Source organism: Hetaerina americana, unplaced genomic scaffold, assembly GCF_022747635.1.
Source record: "Hetaerina americana unplaced genomic scaffold, ioHetAmer1.1.p SCAF_5, whole genome shotgun sequence".
NCBI lineage: Eukaryota > Metazoa > Arthropoda > Insecta > Odonata > Calopterygidae > Hetaerina > Hetaerina americana.
In genome coordinates, this window is record NW_027287095.1 from 65,439,829 (window position 1) to 65,458,430 (window position 18,602).

Below are 18,602 nucleotides of genomic sequence, written 5' to 3' on the forward strand. Positions count from 1 at the left end.
CAAAAGAAATATGAAAAACTATAGCATAGTGCTGACTAGGTATAGTATCCCTTTTCATGAGCAACGATGAAAGAGAATGCTATTATACTTAAAAAGGAAAATGGACACATGTGATCCACTGCAGTGTAAGTGAGATACACACAAGAGCCCAAGGTGCAATATTCCTAATGGCATGGAAAAAAATATGAAAGAAGCTTTCATCCTTGGATTTTTAAAATCATGAATTTTTACAATAAATGCCAATATAATTCATATTTCTTCTGTGGGCAAACTGCTTAATGCATTCAGCAAATGGAAGTATATTATCCAAGACTGTACATGGAAGTAAACGTTTTCTACGATTTTTAGATGAAGTTCAATCATGGATATTACTTATTTTCCTGGAGCTTAGCACAAACAAAACTCGTTGGGGAAAGTTTCATAATTTTGAAAGTGGTGAATTTTCTCTCACAATGATAAAAATGAGGCCAAAGACCAGATCAGGTGGAACATTTATCACTTCTTGAAAGTATTTTGGACCAATATAATCAAAGTACCGGGAAAATAAGAAGAAGAATCATCCTATATAAAGAAGCTTTAAGGAGTAGGGGGGAGTTGATGGCAGATATGTCGAGTAAGGACATTCAGAAAAGACTAGCAAAACCTTTTATATGGATAGTGGGGTAGTACAGCAAAGAAACTTTGACAATAAATCAAGATGATAGGCATAGATTGGATGCTAGTGAGATTTGGGTGAGAAGGATTTAAAGGAAAATAAATGAAGTACTACACATGATGGGGGAATAAAGAGGATTGTTGACATAAATAATGCTCTGCATTCACCTTTCTTACTTCCAAAGGAAGTAAGAAAGGTGAATGCAGAGCATTTTGATTCGCAATGGAATACTGAAAAATGTGATAGAGGGGACAACAATATGCAAGCAAGGTAAGGGATGAAAAAGGGCAAGCATACTGGGTGAAATGAAAGGAGATAAAAAGTATGCAAAAATAAAAACAGGTTTATTATAGTATGCAGTTAGGCTGTCTTTTTTGATGATGCTAAGAAATATGCTAGTGTTCAGTGTGCTTCCATCCAAAACCTAACTGAAATAGCAGACCTCTAAATAAAATAATAAATTGGCAAAAATATCAGCAAAAAATACATTTTCAGAGCAGGTTTGAGTTACTACTAATGCCAATGAGCTGAAATCACATCCTACACAGGTGAGGCAGCTGGGCACACAGGTAACCATTAAAATCCCTATGATTGCTTAAACTGTCATCTGCCCAGGACATAAGGGTAGTTTGATTTCTTAAGCATCCATCAGCAACTAAAGAACTAATAATAACTTTTAATATAGGAATACTTTAAATGTGGAAAACGGAAAGCATGTAAGGTTTGCATTCCAATTTTATTAAATATTGTTAAATCATATTAATATTCACAGAGGACTAGAGAAATATGCATGTCAACTATCCGATTCCACAACTATAAGGATTAACAAGAAGTAATAATGTTACAAAACTGTTCCTGAATTCACACCAGGTGTAATTATAATAAGTTGAGCATGTAGTGACAATAATCTGATGCATTATATTCAAATATATTATAATTTCAATCCCATGAATTTTGTATCAATAAAATTTTTTCCATGGGAAATGGAAAATTTTCATATGGGCGTTTACCATGTCCCCTTATCTTCAGAATCGCACTACTCTTTTCGCCAAGAAGAAAATACATTTTCAATGGAAAAAAATTCCACAATCAGGGTTTTGGAATTTATTAGGTTTTCTGGTTATCTTAACCAAACTTTCTCACTTGCATTTTTTCCTCTAGTTAAACTGTCTTAGTTACCTAAAACATTCACCTTTATATAATTTGTAAACACAATTTTCATAATTACTTGTAACTAATGATCTGAAAATTGACAAGAATTTCAATTCAAAGCTACTTACCACACTCAGAATCATAATATACTCCATTTGAGTAAAATGAAAAGGTTTTATGAGAGGCATCAATTGCAACAGATATTGGTCCATGTCTTGAAACAGCATATTTCAATGCAGTTGCATTTCCAGATGTAACATTCACATATCCAGTAATTCTAGCCACTAGTTTGGTACTGTTAACATGGCAATATCCATCCTACATAAAAGGGAAAAGAAATGAAGGTTTCAATGCAATGAACAGAAAACCAATAAAAGTTTTGAAAAAGGTATTTAGAAAATGGACAGATATAAAATCCAACTTTAGATGTATATAATTAGATTTGATGTTAGACTTGATATCCTTATTTTGGTCAGCACACTTGTAACCTCTAATCTGATTGTACAATAGTTCCACTAACAATAAGTTTGATAGTATTGACGAGAGAAAATTCTCATCATGCCAGATGAACCATGAACCATATGTATGAGAATCATCACAGCTGTTGATTGATTACTCAACTACTTGACTTTCCAAAACTTTTCCAACTTTTCTGCAGAGAAATTCTCAAATAAATACAATGACATCAAACTAATTCTCAACACCACGTAATACATAAAAAAATATTGAACTTTCGATAATTAATGAAAACAAATATCAAGTTTATTGCATACAACTTGCATTCTAGTTTAATGAAATCCAGATACATATAATATTTCTGCCTGACCACTTTTTGTATGATCCATTTAAACACTTGAGCAGTTTTTAAATACTTTTCTGTGAGTAAGGTTCCGTTTAAAAACAACATTATTGAATAATTAGTAAAACTCATCTATATTTAATAAAAACCAACATTTATTTTATAACAGTTGATTTAATGTTCAACAACTTTTACAGGCTTCAAGGAAACTCACTAACAGACAGTTTTATGTAAAAAAATCATCCGAAAAACTTGGCATTCAAGATATACCTGTACATTTTTTTATCATGTGAGGTGTCAAAAAAGTGACTAAGTGGGCAACTAATAGATATTTTATGAGGATGTATATGGTTAGCATGGAAATTGGACTGAAATTAATAATACAGTGGAATGTTAACTATATATGTACCACATGTATAGTTACATGTGGTACATATACCACATGTATAATACAGTGGAATGTTAACTATATATGTACTCTGCAAAACTTGCAGACTCAAACAAAATAGGCTCAACCTCAAAGCAGATTAATTTTTCTATCCATGGCTTAAGCCTACTAAACACTGCTGACTGACCAAAAGGATAGGGCTTGGAAATTTGCAGCAGCTTCGTTGAGTAAATTGACTCATTGATGTTGTTAAAAGGATATTCTTGTTTTGAATTTGTAAAAATTCTGCTATTGCTTCCATGTATTACCATGTTATAATTAATAATTTAAATTCAAGTAAGAACAAACCATGAATTATAGATCTTAGATATTTACCTTGCTTAACACTCTATTAATCATTTTCCTTTAATGCCACCCTTTTTATTGTATTTCAATTACTAGCTTTAGTTTTTCAGTCAGATGAATAAATAATTACTAACTGTGTATATTGATTAATGACCAACTACATCAGATACCCACATTCATTTGCATGGCATCTAGATGACTATGAATTATTTGTTCCATGTAGCAATTGCTTATTCATAACCTAAATTATAAAACTTTTATTTATTGATACATTATTGAAATATAAAAAATTTCAACAAATATTCTGGCAAGATACAGTAGTACTACCTCTTGCAACTCCTTAATGGACCACCGTATTACATGCTTGAACTGTCTGGATTATGTGGGAGTCCGAATTGGTGAAGGTTTACGGTATATCTGTTTAATGTTAAGATTTATTAAACAATTTTAAAAGTGGACGATTATGTATAATGCACTTCATATTTGTGGCATCCGACAATTCACTAATTGTTTTTCCTTCCAGGAAAAATGTCTAAATACAATGAAATCATATGCTACACCATTACAATGCACAGGCAGGCTGGTAATTTTTAAACTTTCAAGCAAAGAAAAAACACATACAAGTATTTAACAAATGGAGTCTTTTTATATAAAATTCAATTTTACTAATGTTTTCTGGTGATGCTTAAAATTTAATCAAAATATGATCAACTATGTGAATTAACAGATATTTATAATGAATTGATAAATAAATTGCAAACTATTCTTCAACATATGTGCTTTTTATACTCCTAAGTAATGCTCTAATTCATCTAAATTCCAGTAATGTAACTTTCCTGTGACTCTGCATGGAATGATGTGTGATTATATGAACTGCAGAAAACTGTCGACTAGCCATGCTAATGGAGGCATGATAAAGCACGGATAATCAAAATATGCGGAAAGTATGTCCGTGACATAAACAGATTCAATTCTTATGAATCAAATTAGTCAAAAAAACAATTGAGTCATATTAGGAAATTAAAGAACTCTTCTATTTTATTCATCGTGATTAATTCAAGTTTGTTAGTGATTAAAAGTACATTTTTTTCCATTTCTCAGCCATTTCCCTAAGTGTGGAATGATGATTTTTACAAGAACACAAAACTATCCTCAAGTGAATAGCAGAAAGTATTTTCCTCATAAAGCTAAACCATTCACGAATACAGGTAAAAACAAGTGACCACGGAAGGACAAACATTGACAAAGGATCACTGATACGGAATCATATTTGTCCAAATTCATATTGATACTGATTAAAATAATACAGTGTAGATAGTCAAGGACATATTTGTTGCATAGTAAAACTATATATTAAAATTTTGAGCTGGAAGAAAGAATAGTATGGATATTATGCACATGGATATTTGAGAGTTTACTGTATATCATTTCATTGAAATATGTGATCAAATGAAACTAAAAGACTACAAAACGTCAAACAATTAACTAAGAATAGTAATTAACCAAATCATCCTAGAACACTAGTCACATTGAGAAAAAAATATTTAAATATTTTGAGACCAAGACTAAACACTATTCCAAGAGAGACAAGTTAAAAGAAAATCTCCTATAACCATATTTAATTATGGCCATAGGAGATTTTCTTTATAACTGTTATTTTACAAGGCTGTAGAGCTCAGGCATTGACAACTTCCAAGCATCACATCCATAGATAGCCAGTTCAGGACAATCGTTAGAAAAGCACCTATGGTGAATCTAATAAAATTTATACCTTAAAAATTGCTTGAAAGAAGCAGAGAAATATTTGTAAATATGAGGATGACTATGCAGAAATATTTAATAAAAACAAAACATTTGTATACATCATACATGAAGATTGAAACCAGTAATCTTTCATAACTACTTTCATATTTGCTAAACATAATGCCCCTTGCCATCCTGTTTAAAAAATTGGATCCATTGCCAGTGCCATGTATTTATATTTTTCATGTAGTGGTACATACAAAAAGAAATCTACGTATGTGAAAATTGCTATATCCATCAATATTCTACCACACAGAATGAGCAGCTGCACGTTTTATATGCATGCAAAAAAAAGCAGGTGTTTAGTAATCCAATTAGGCTATTAAATTAAAAATGTTTTATTCTATTGCTGAATTTCTTAATAATGCCTGATTTGTGTCTTGTATCCATTGTATGTATTTTGTTACGTTCCCTTGCAGCTCTTATATCAAGTGTAACAGTTGTCACAACTTGATCGCTGGACAAAAAATATATTATTATTACCATTTTATGAGAGAGCAAGGTTTTTATAATTTCATTTTATCATAATTTACAATCTTCTTATAAGAAGGAAGAAGACCGACCTTTGGGTGATTTGAAAACAGTACCTGTCCCATGTAAGGCCCATATTCATCCTCTGAAGGTAAACCACCATGCTTCATCATCCATTGGTATGAACGGAAGTCTTCCCCGCCATCACATCCATTATTCCCATATCCCCAACTGCAATCAATCAAGGCCTAAAAGGAGGAAAATGAAAACTGACTTTATCACATAAATGTCCCTTCAATTTAAAGAAATTACATGAATTATTTGAAAAGTTGATTTTGGGATATAAAATGGAAATAGACCAGCAATTTTATTTAAGATCATAATTGCAACAGACACAAATACATTACTTACTAAATATAGACTATTATTTGGACCATGTATGATCTGATGTTTGTATCGTCATTGTGATGGACATGTTTGACTCATTGATGTACATGTTAGTAAGGGTACATTCTGAAAATCACTGCTAGTGCTGTCTGAATTTGGAAAGTAAAATGGTACTAGCATTATTGACATCAGATATTTAATAATGATTGGTTGCTAAATTTTGTACGATACTGTTTACCATTCCATTAGAATTTAAAAAAAGCTATTTTTAATACCCATGAGAGATGAGTGAAATATTAATTATTGAATTCACAGCATATGAAGTATATCAGAATAAATAAAATATAATACTCAAACTACCCATTATTTTTAGTTTACTTAATACCATTCAAGATTAGTAAATATAATCATAATATAATAAATAAAACTCTAGGTTTAACCAATTGAAAACTATTCATTTGATCAACATACAGATATGGAAATATTGGTGTATTCATAATTTATAACCTGACATATTTACTTCAAATTTTTCCTTCATTTTACTGGAGTTCTTTTTGTAGACCAAACACTTAACTCTCTAAATTATTTTGTCTCTCTCCAAATATTTATCATCTAAATTTTTAACCATGGATGCTTAAGTAAATCATTAGTATGGTTTCGAATTTAGTTCAAGCAGACAATGTGTTGGCATCAAGTGAAGATTTTATGATATTTAAGTTTTGTTAGATACAGCTAATTTTCTCCTGTGTTAGAAGACCTTGGCACCTGAACTATATTCATACATACTATTATACAGCAGAGGGAGAATGTTTGCTACAATGAAGTGAGATTTATGTGAGAGATTCAATGGCAATAAAATACTATTTATTAACAAAAAATCTTTAATTTCCCAATAATTTAATTCATTTGTTGTGATATGCCTTTTTTTTAACTAGACCAGATGATTACTGGGGCATAAACTTTAATTTGCTATTTTATACATCATGCTACGAAAACATTTTGTGAATTTTAAGTTAACAATTTCAATATATTTCACAAAATTAAGAAGCAACATCATTTAAAAATCTTAAAGCTACGTAAATGAGCAACCCATCTAAATCATAAACACACCCTATTTAATCTTACTGCAAGTGAATAAAATTTGGAGATTTTACTTAATCATAATCTACCATAAATGTTTAAGGCAAGAACTAAAAAAAAATATTGATTGGCCAGTCTAGGCCCATCCAGGCCTCACACTCTTCTCAATACTAACAGCAGGGGAAGACGAACTTCAATGATAATGAATCAAGTGTTTTTTATTTACTGAAGGCTTTTGCATGAAACATTTGTGCTAGCAAACTGCTCAAACCTGCATTCTCATGTTTCTCTGTTAACATCAACAGTGAATTCCTTAAGAAGTTGATCATATTAGAAACTCAGAAATATAAAATATATCATATTTACGTTGTAAATTAGGTTAAACATTTATATAATGTCAACAGATATTTTTGGTTTTTATCAAAAATGTGGGTTGGTTAAATTAATGGGTGGAATAGGAATAGAGTTTTATCACAACTTTCGTACATAAAATATAAAAATTTCCTACCTTGGGACAAATATACAGGTTGCAACAACATGCCTTCCTTTTTTAAAGGGATTTTTCTTAAAAAAACAGAAGTTATATTGCCACACCCTGAAAAACTTGCAATGAGTTACCAATAATGAACACACATACATTGCACATGACTGTTTATGGTTGCCTTAGATTTTATTAGATGGTAGGGTTTTATTGTACAAATTACAAACTAAAGGAATTTCATTCCCACTAACCTGCTGTGACAGTCTCACTAAATGGCCATACTTCAAGAAATATGCACCCTCAATCGCTCCTGTAGTCCCAAAACTCCAACACGAGCCACAAACTGATTGATCTACAATGAGAAAGGATCAACACTCATTTAGAACACAAACAGTAATGACAATTGCATTAAAAACTGAGTGAGCTAAACTTTATGGGACTGGCTTGCAAACATTTCTCGAAAGAATTTCCATGATGATTTAAGACCTAATTCCGTAAATCAGAGTGATTATCATCAATATGTCAGACTTGCTGTCTTCTAAGCCCTCCCATTATTTCAATTAAGTACAAAATATAGTCTGAAATTGGTGAATGATGTAATACTTCTCCAAGGCATCAGTCTGAAAGAGAGATTTGCCTATCACTATTATTATTTTAGTTCAAAGTGAAAAATATTCTTTTTCTCTCTTTTATTACTTTATTGCCATTTAAATAGGAATACCTTATAGAATATATCACGCAAAAAACTACACTTACTACTAGCCTATAACCCAGATTATGAGAGATGCCAACAGTTGTAATTATATTGACCTACTTTCTATCTCACCAGGATCCCTTGAAAAATGTTATCAGAAATATCCAAAGAATTTTAGAATACTAACACTTGCCTTGTGGATATCTGCACAAGTGAATAATTTGTTCCTAATGCCTATTGGGAAAGTTTTCTTAATCGATGCCACAAGGTCTAGTTAATAACTGCAAATATGTAACAAATACTATATTTCTAATATAGTTTCCATTTTTTAATTTGAAATTTAATATTGACATTTTGTCTACTTTAATTAACCTAACTAGGTATGTTTGCATACCTTAAAAACCATCTGAAAATGTCTTTTACGCATTGCAAATCAAAATTCTTTTTTAATTGGAAATTATAGTTAAATTCTCAGTAACGAATATGTAACTTTATGTAATGTTTTTCATGATTATGGAACCAATATAGGTTTTTGGCCTATTTTTGTATAAAAGGGTTATTCCCATTAAATAAATAAATAAAATAAAAATATTATACCTACAGGTGTCCCAACAATTTATTTATAAACAAATATTTTATTATATTTTAGACTCTTTTCGCACAACAGATTTTGAAATAGTGAAGAGTGACATGATCTAATTCACTCATTTATTTGCATATGATAATCAAGAATCACTTTGTTTTTTTATTACATCTTAATTTGTTACCACCTTCGTTCCCATTTATAGTGTTTTGTGGCATGTGAATACTGCATGCATACCTTCCCCTTCCATCCATTTCACAGCACCAATTCCATTGAAAACAGTATCTGTGCTTCCTATATCTTCAATCTCATCTCTATCGAATTCTGCCCACATGTTCCATATCTTTATTCCAATGGTTTATAATACATTAGTTTTCTATTAATCAATTTGATAAAGAAATGATGTTGTGTACTAGTCATCCAATGCTACAATGCATACTTAGCCAATACTTGGGTGCATATTTCCACTTCAACAGCCTCACTAAAAGAATCCTTTTTCTCCTAATGGTTTATTTCCAATATAAAGAAAACTTTGAAGGCGGGAAGCTTATTTCAAAGCTAGTGGGTAACTCATATTGTGTTGTTCATAACAGAACATATATTAAATTTCATCAGACTTTCATCCAGAGAAAGGTTTTGCTCTGAAAAGTACATGACTGGCAATTTTTTACCTACACAACTGATTGCATGAAGGATGCTATTCTTTTCAAAAATTTTATTCATTTTTTGATCATCAAAAAATGTGATAACTACGATAAAAAGATAAATGTTACAACTTGATTTGCTGGTCCTCGTTGTAGTAGAGTGTCACCCTCATCTGCCAACCCAAGGGTCGCTGGTGTGATTCCCACCTGGGTGGGTTTTCCTCCACCTAGGGCTTGGGTGTTTGTCAATGTGTCCATTGTTATAATTGTTAATAGTCTGATGTAAAGGTCAAAAAGTGCTATGACTGATGCTACATAAACAAAAATGTGATTTTTTGTAATCTGATACAGGTTTGAGTATTTTTGCAGTCTTTGTTATTTGAACCAATAGTTTACAATAAAAAATAGGCAAAACCTCATCAGCAGTTGCTTTGAACTACTACTTTGTAGTTTCAGAATTAAAATAGGAATACACATATCCATGTCCAATTCAGTTGAGACTAGTTCCAAAAATGATCCATCATGAAACTTGAAAAAGTCTATTTCATTTGGACTGTTAACCACATTTAATTATTTCTTTTTTTACAAGCAGAAATGTAATAGTGTACAAATGAATCAATTTTGGTCAAGGTGAAGGATTTTTATACTTAGAAATTTCTGCATTTTAATGCATATAATTGGATGACTCCGTTTTAAGTTACTGTCGCAGCAGTTCTCTCCTGCAGTTCTTTGACTTTATTTATGTGTAATGGGAAATCTGATTTCTCTGATGCCACCATTGTTTAGACACCACTTCCACCCTTGCTTTACCCATGACTTTTCTGAGAGCAGTGGATGAGTGCCATTGTCTTCATTTTCACTGAAAAATTCTGTGTTACCATCACTACCCACATCATTCGAGTAAACTGAGCAATCAAAATCACTTTTTTAATCTTTTCTCACTATTATAAACAATTCTATGATCATTTCAGAATGAGACTTTTTGACGTCATCATATGTAAAAATCAGTGAATTAATTCCTATAGAATACAAAAAAATGTAAAATGTCTAAGAATCATCAAACTTAATTGAGAATTGCTATCATCCTCCTCATCTACCTCTACAGGGATATAAGGGGACACAAATATAAGCCATGAATGAGAAAAGATACTCTGAATGAGCAAAGATTTACTTTACCATCAAGAAATGCTAAGACTAAATGTACAACGAAAAGGAAAATGACATGATAACTGGTGGTATAATCTCTACAGCAGGAAAAAACATGGCAATACATTTTGAGTTTTCTAATTATAAAATATCTGAAAGAGCTACAGTAAATATTCACAATTAATTCATTTTACACTGAATCATTCCTCAAATTTCTACAATCAAATTTCATCACATCCAGATTTAGTAGGCACACACAAGAGAAAATGATATTTAAATTAAAATATTTGAGAACATACTTTATATATTTAAAAAATGAGTAATACTGAAATAAGTGTACCTTTGACAGGCGTCACAGCACCATAGAGACGCCAATCCATTGAAGGTGGAACATCTTTCATTTCACTTTCAAGCACATCTGGGAAAGGTAAGCCACCATTGTAAATGCCAGAATAATGCCTTCCTCTCAATGCTTTGAGTTCATCGTCAGTCCTATCAGCCAGATGATTGACACCCAGTTGAAAACCCAAACCGGCTCGGTTCTTCGATGTGATGAACCTGAAAAATAAAAATTTAAGTGACAAACTAATTAAAAAACCACAGTTACCATCAGGCTAGTCATTAAACTTCCTTCATGAAAAGTGTCAAAAACTTAATAAAATCAGTCTACCTTCCAGCCCTGCAGGCATTACATATTAGCAATCAACAAACACACACCACTATGAATTATCAAAATTAAGGAGACCAATGAAAAACTTTCCTTACATTGACTGTGATTGAATAAATGTGATATTAGGCCTGATCAGTTTTACCATTATTTCACTGAACCACATTGACAAAAAATCAATTTGTGCTTCATTAAGACATCAAACACTACATCAAATGACAAGCTATTACAATTATGCCTTCATTTTTCAACATTCTATTTCCATCAATTCATTCCTTTGGAATCAAATGATGGGTTAACAATGGTTATATTAATTGCACTTTAATTAAAATTTATAAATTCTTTCAGAAACTGCTTTTAAATAGTAAATATTTCCGAATGACTGTATATATCTTTAAGTGGCTACAGCAAATAAGAATATCCAAAGAATAAAAAAACCATTAACAAAATCCACAGCTAAATACCTCATGTTTTGACGGTAGACATTCAATCTGTGGTTTTCTTCGGTGTGATCATTGTACTCTTTATTGTGAGTGCGAACAAATTTATCAAAAGAACTCTCAACATGAGAATCATAATTATGAACAAATTCTTTCATAGGGTTAAATGTATAGATGTGTTGATCTCCTGGGCCAGGGAAAGGTTGACATGTCAAGTCTGAAAAAAAATTAAGTAATCAGTAGCACCCAATGACATTTCCAACAAAATTGACTGGTTTACAAATGATTAAGATGAAGTTAAGCATATAGTTACTGTATTTGATGATACATAAAATGCACTTTGTTTTCTAAAATAATGGTTCAAAAATCACATGCTGGCTTCCATTATGAGAATGGATTATAAAAACTTTTTTCCAGAAAAACCGCACTGAAACTGGGATACATCTTATATGCCATCAAATACAGTACCTAGCCGCTATTTATAGCTATAAACTTCATAACTTGCTCATCTGGACCTGCTTAATCTGGACCGAGTCCAGCCATATGGTGTGGGCAATTTTTTATGGGGTCACAAGATGGCTGCACTATAATACTTAGCTGAAAAATACATGTAGGTTTTGTCAGAAAGTTTCTCTGGACTTAGATGAAAAGTATAATCAAATAATTCATCATTTTTCCAGTAGTATTGTAAATTATGAATTACCGGTGCAAAATAAAAAAAAAACTTTCAAATTTTCAACTTTCAGCTATTTCAATAGGGTACCAAAGATGAAAAACTGGAAGAAACTGTCCTTCAGTGGTACTCTGATGGGGATTCAAGTGGTGTGAAGGAGTCATAATTTACGCAATAAAAGAATGTCTACAGTAGTCAAGAGTGGTGATATTGATACAGTAAAACCATTCATGATAAAATTTGCATGCTCTGATGGTTGATATTATTTACAGGTATTCCAAATGTACAATTCAAATGAAATGGGCCTGAACTGGAGAGTTTAACCAGAAAATACACATGCTGTATGGAATGAATCAAAGGCTCCTGGGAGAAAAATCAGTGAGGGAAGGTCTCTCTCTCTCAACCGGTCTGATTTGGGGGGGGATTTACTATTGCAAATGTGTAAAATAAGATGTTATATTGAGAGGTGGTTGATAGCCACTTGACAGCATTTGAACTTGAAGATTATCAGAAAATTTTGCTGTCTGCAGGGGAAATATCCTTGACTAATTAAAATGTTAAGAACTAGCTTTACATTAATGAGAGTGATCTGGGTTAACAAACATTAACAGAAGTAGCCAATAATGTTTCAGCAGTTAGAATTGTATCTCCAGAATCTGAAGAGGAGCCTTTAAAAAATCAGTTAAAATCTCCACCGTTCTGGACAGCCAGGGTATCATAGATGTTATTCGTGAAACTTTGGACACATATGAACCAATATTGACATGGGAAAACTCTATGGGAGTTTCTAATCCATTGCAACTCCAAATAAGCAAGCTAAGGAAAATTAATAGCTTTTTCAAATCATCTTTCTTCTTCTAGAACACCTCCACAGTCTGGTAATTAATATGCCAATTATGAGATATAGAGAACCACTTGCATACTAAATATTCCCTTTTCCAAGTTTGGCTTAAAAATAATTAATTTTTTTCCAGTAGAGGTGGTTAATTTTCCTTTGCATTGATTCTTTAATAATTTTATATCAACTAATTTCTCTTTGTAATTTTTTTAAGCACTCCGGGTTGGTTAGAATTTGGAATGACATCAGGATGAATTAGGTACTGAGTTATAGGCATAATATGGGGGAATTCAAACTTGATAATAACCAAATGTTAACAATTTTCCAATAGATTCAATTTTCCAATAGTTATTAAATGACCAGTTGCAATGTACAACATCATCTGCAGGTACACAATGAAGTCAAGTGCCCTCTTGTATACATTTTTTTACCCAGAAGGAAGTGAGAGAGTGAGGTAGGAAGGGGGAGGAGGGGTAAACTACTTCATTCAGGATAGGCAATGCACTCCTGAAGGGTATATTCAGGGTCTCATTTCACACCCCTTTCAAAGTGTCAAAACTGTAGTCTAAAAACAAAGAGGTCATTAACAAGACATGGAGTGTTGTTTATGAAATACCACGCAAGTACCAAGCTGGGTAAAAAAAGTATCTGGGACAGACAGGAAGGAATTTTTTCACCTGAATCAAAGTGCATAATTCTAGGAAATACCACGTCATCAATGGTCACTTAAACACATACTAGAGACCATCCATGCCACGACTTCAAATTGCATATGATACATGTGCAACATAAAGGCAAAAAGATACACAAACACACTGGAACAATTAGAAAATAGTCCAATGAGTAAAGAAGAACAACCCATAATGACATGCAGTTCCCCTTGACCTCTCCCTGCCTTTCCTGCAACCTCCCTAAGTGCATTATAACTAACCATGCAGCACACACCTGCCCCTTTCCTTGAGTGGGTGCAGAGTGTAGGGAACTGTTTCCTTTTCTCAGCCCTCATGGGACCTTAATCTCACTGACCATTGTGACCACCAGCCAGACCCCTGTTCCCCTCCCCCTAATGCCATTCCTGCTACTGATGTGGCGCATGGAGATGGCTACCTAATCACCGAAGTGGTATTGAAAGACTTCCTCTTCTGTGTAAACTATTTGAAATTTTGTATTTTGCTATCCTGGGCCAACCCTTCCTTTCTCTCCCCTCCCTCCTTTCCCGCCACATCTGTCTCCTCCACATCCTTATCCTTCCTACCACATCCACCTCCTCCAAATCCTCATCCTTCCTACCACATCCTCCTGCTTCCTCCACAGTAAAATTTTATAAGATGGCCCTTAAATTAACTTTGTATGTGAAGACAATGTAACACACCAAAACCAGTTGTGTAATTCATCTTATCTATTGGAAAATTCTTATCATTTGGTCATTATTGTGACATCAGTTTCTAACTTTTAAATTTTGATAAAATAGTCATGTAGCACCATAAATTAATCAAGGAATAATCTCAGGACGATTTTACTGCATGCAGACATAAATAGCAATCACAACCTAGAAATCATGGAGAGCCAACTTCAATAAAAGAAAATTAAAAAGACCAAACAAAAGCCAAGGTGGGACTCAAAATTGCTGGCGGAAAATGACAACAGGGAAAGATGATTCACCACGGCCATTGGCAGCAAACTAGGTGATAAAGAAGAAAGTAGCACCACAGAGAGATGGGATGAACTGAAGAGGGCAATCACAAAAGTTGCAGAAGAGCAAATAGTGAGAAAGAGAGCTGAAACAAAGAAACCATGGATCACGATGGAGATAAGGGAATTAATAGAAGAAAGAAGAAAATACAAGAACACCAGGAATGATAATAAAGAAAGGCTCTACAAGAAGCTTAAGAACCAAGCCAATGTAAAAAAGCTAGAGAGAATTAGATAGAAGACTGCTGTGAGGAAATCAACGAAAATATGAAGAAGGGGAATACCGACACAGCATACAAACTGGTAAAGAAACATTTCCGGGACAGGAAAATCATGCAACAACATCAGGGATGCAAACGCGGATATACTGCTCGAAGGTGAAGATATTGGCCATATATGGAAGCAATATATAGAAGAACTCTACCAAGGTCCAAGGCTGCTGGAAGTAAAACTGATGAAGGACAAGAGTGAAATGGATGACGAAAAGCAGGACCCATACATATTGAGGAGCAAATTCGATAGAGCAGTAACAGACCTTAAGAAAAACAAAGCTCCTTGAGAAGACAAAATCGACGGAGACATCATCAAGGCACTTAGAAACAAAGCCTAGGACAATCTGTATGGAATAATCAAAGATAGCTACAAATACAAGACTTTCAAAAAAGTGTGATGAACGCAATACCAAAGAAGACAAGGACGGAAATTCGAGGAACACCAAACCTTGAGTCTTGTGTCACATGCATCAAAAATACTTATGTGATTAATAAGTTGAAGGATGGAAAGGAAAATTGAAGATAACCAACTTGGCTTTAGGAAGAACAGAGGAGCCAGGGAAGCTATACTCTATCTGAGAGTCATGATAGAGAAAACAATATAAGTGAGAACAAGCAACTGCATGTGACATTCGTGGACTTGGAGAAAGCCTTCAACAATATGGAATGGAAGAAGATGTTTGGACTGCTGGAAAACCCTGAATAGATTTCAACGACAGAAGAATAATCAATCAGCTATACAAGAAGCAAGTAGCCACCATGCAAATGAGAGATGAAAGCCATATAGAGGCTAAAATTAACAAAGGAGTTAGACAAGGATGCAACCTCTTACCTGCATTTTTCAACATGTACCTGGAGGAGGAAATAAGAGAAGCACAAGGCATTGGATTAAACAAAATTAGGATCAATGGAGAAGAGATAAACATGCTGCACTTCGTCGACGATATTGCAATGATAGCAGAAAACCAGGAGGATCTTCAAAGGTCACTAAACTTATTAGATCAAGTTCTACACAGATACAACATGAGCATATAAGTAAACAAGACGAAGACTAAAATCCTATAATGTGGAAGAGAGAATCAGAATGCAGTAGTCACAATGAAAGGACAAAAATTAGAGCAGGTGGATACCTTCACCTATCTCAAAAGTACCATCACATGGGATGGAAGTACTACTGACATCAAGCGAAGAATAACTCAATCTAAGAAAACATTCACAATGAAAAGAAAACCGTGTTCAAAGAACACAAAACTACAGAGGAAGAAACAATATGCGAAAAAATGTATGGAGCTTGGCACTCTATGAATCAGTAGCATAGACCATCGGAAAAAAGGACCACAAAAGGCTAGAAGCCCATTAAATGAAGAACGCAATGTATATTTCCACTGTTCTTTATTTTTGTGCTACTAGTATCAACGCTTAGGCATCATCATCAGGTACAAATTGGTAAAAATTGGGGTTCATTTATATGCCATTCATGTGGGGAAAGGGGCGGGTGAGAGAGGGGGGAAAGGAGGGGAAAAGGTGGGGTTGTGATCGGCGTAGATAGGAAGGGGGAGAGAGGTGTTAAGCTTCAGGAAAAGTAACTGGTGGGTTCAGTGGGGGAGGAGGGGGGGAAGGGAGAGGGTCGTTGGGTCTTTGGGACTTTAGGGTGTTTATAAAAATTTCTGTCTTTCAGTGCCTGTCCATATGGCAAAGATATCTTCTATGTAACGAAACCAACAGTGAATATTCTTTGTAAAAATTTCCAATGCAAAAAAATCAAATTCACATGTGAGAAAGAACTTAATTTTCTAGATAGCACAGTGTCGAGAAAGGGGTGGGGTTTTGAATTTGCAATTTCCTGGTAAAGTACCGCCACAGACCACCTAATCCCCTTCAAATTACGCCATCACATATCTGACAAGTTTTCCACTTTTTATTTCCTGCTAAATAGAGTATTGGCCATTCCTCTTTCTAAAAATAATTTGGTCGAAGAACTTAACATGATTAAAGATTTAGCAATGAAAAATGGCTACAAAGAAGATTTAATTGAAAAAATACTACAAAGAAAACATTCCTTTAAAGCAAACAATCTTTTATTTAAACCAGTTAATGTGGATGAAAAAGGTTACAAATAGAGTAAACTCCTTTATTATGGATTTATTTCACAAAAGATAGCCAACCTCTTTCCTATGGGAAATTTTGAATAGCTTTTTAAAATACAAACAACTTAAAATCATTCTTGAATACTACGAAAGACAAAGTAGGAAAACAAAATAACAGTAGCATTTATAATTTAACTTGTAAGAACTGTAGTGATGCTATATACATATGCAAAATGGGGAGATGATTAAAAACACGGGCGGAGGAACATAAATAAAAATTGTGTATGAGAAGAGATTGAGTAATAGGTGGTTTGCTGAAGCAAGTTCATATCTCTTGACGTAGATTGAAATAGTTTCAGCATTTCGGTGACTTAGCCTTGACTATTTCATTTCCTTTTTAGCATTAACATATTCTTCTTTCTTTGCAATTATGGAGACAATGAGTAATTTATCTTTACAGCTCACAGCCACCGTACTCGTAATTGCCAGTAAGTCGCATTTGTGTTGTCATTGCGTAATCTAAGCCTTATTACATTTAAGGCTTATTTTGCATTAATTATTAATCCAACCTCTTCAGTTGATGGTTCAATAGAACCAAACTTTTGGTGGTGGGATATTTACATTACTTTATAAAGATATTTATAAAAAGTTTGTCGATTCCTCTTAAGCTATATTCCTGATTCTCTGATTGCTGTTTAATTTGCAATATGCTGTAATGGTTTATAATTTTTGTGAGTCACATTAGCATTGCTCTAATTGCAATGCTATAATGGTGCAGTGGAAAATATTGGTGCAGATATTAACTATATCAAGATAAAATTATCAGTAACAAGACAATTTTATCCATATATATATTTACTCAAATGCAACATCTTGTATTTATTGTCAGCAGTAAGGAGTGCCAAATTAACATGTAGTTAATATTAAGCCATCTCTAATCAACAGCTGTTACCTTGATCAACTCATTCATCAGTAGAATTCAGTTGCTTTCAATGAAATGTAGCTGAATTTCTATTGATGACCATATCATGTAGTCCCACTGAAAATCATTAACTTTAATATCCTTAAATATTTCACTAAGTTGAGTACATTATACACATATATTTCTTCAATGAATGGTATAAGTTAAGCATGCCAGAGAACAGTGCTATCGAGCATGGCATCAACATTACTAAATTTTAGTTGCAGTCATTAAATAAAAACCAGAGCTATTCTCTTAATGAATGCAAATAGATCAAATAAATGGGATAATATTATCGCTAAAGCAGATAAAAACATATCACTGTTGGATGAAGTCAATTAAGA

At 33.2% G+C, this 18,602-nt stretch overlaps 1 protein-coding gene across 1 annotated transcript in view; it reads right to left on the minus strand.

The window, feature by feature from the left end:
- The window catches only part of CtsK1 (C1 family peptidase 26-29-p), a 30,896-nt gene that overhangs the window by 2,154 nt on the left and 10,140 nt on the right, over window positions 1–18,602 (minus strand). Inside the window, exons 6-10 of the mRNA XM_071592220.1 lie at window positions 11,760–11,952; window positions 10,969–11,186; window positions 7,813–7,913; window positions 5,730–5,861; window positions 1,936–2,125 (exon numbers count right to left, since the gene is read on the minus strand). Of these exons, the coding sequence (XP_071448321.1) occupies window positions 1,936–2,125; window positions 5,730–5,861; window positions 7,813–7,913; window positions 10,969–11,186; window positions 11,760–11,952 (834 nt within the window). The remainder of the gene's footprint in view (window positions 1–1,935; window positions 2,126–5,729; window positions 5,862–7,812; window positions 7,914–10,968; window positions 11,187–11,759; window positions 11,953–18,602) is intronic.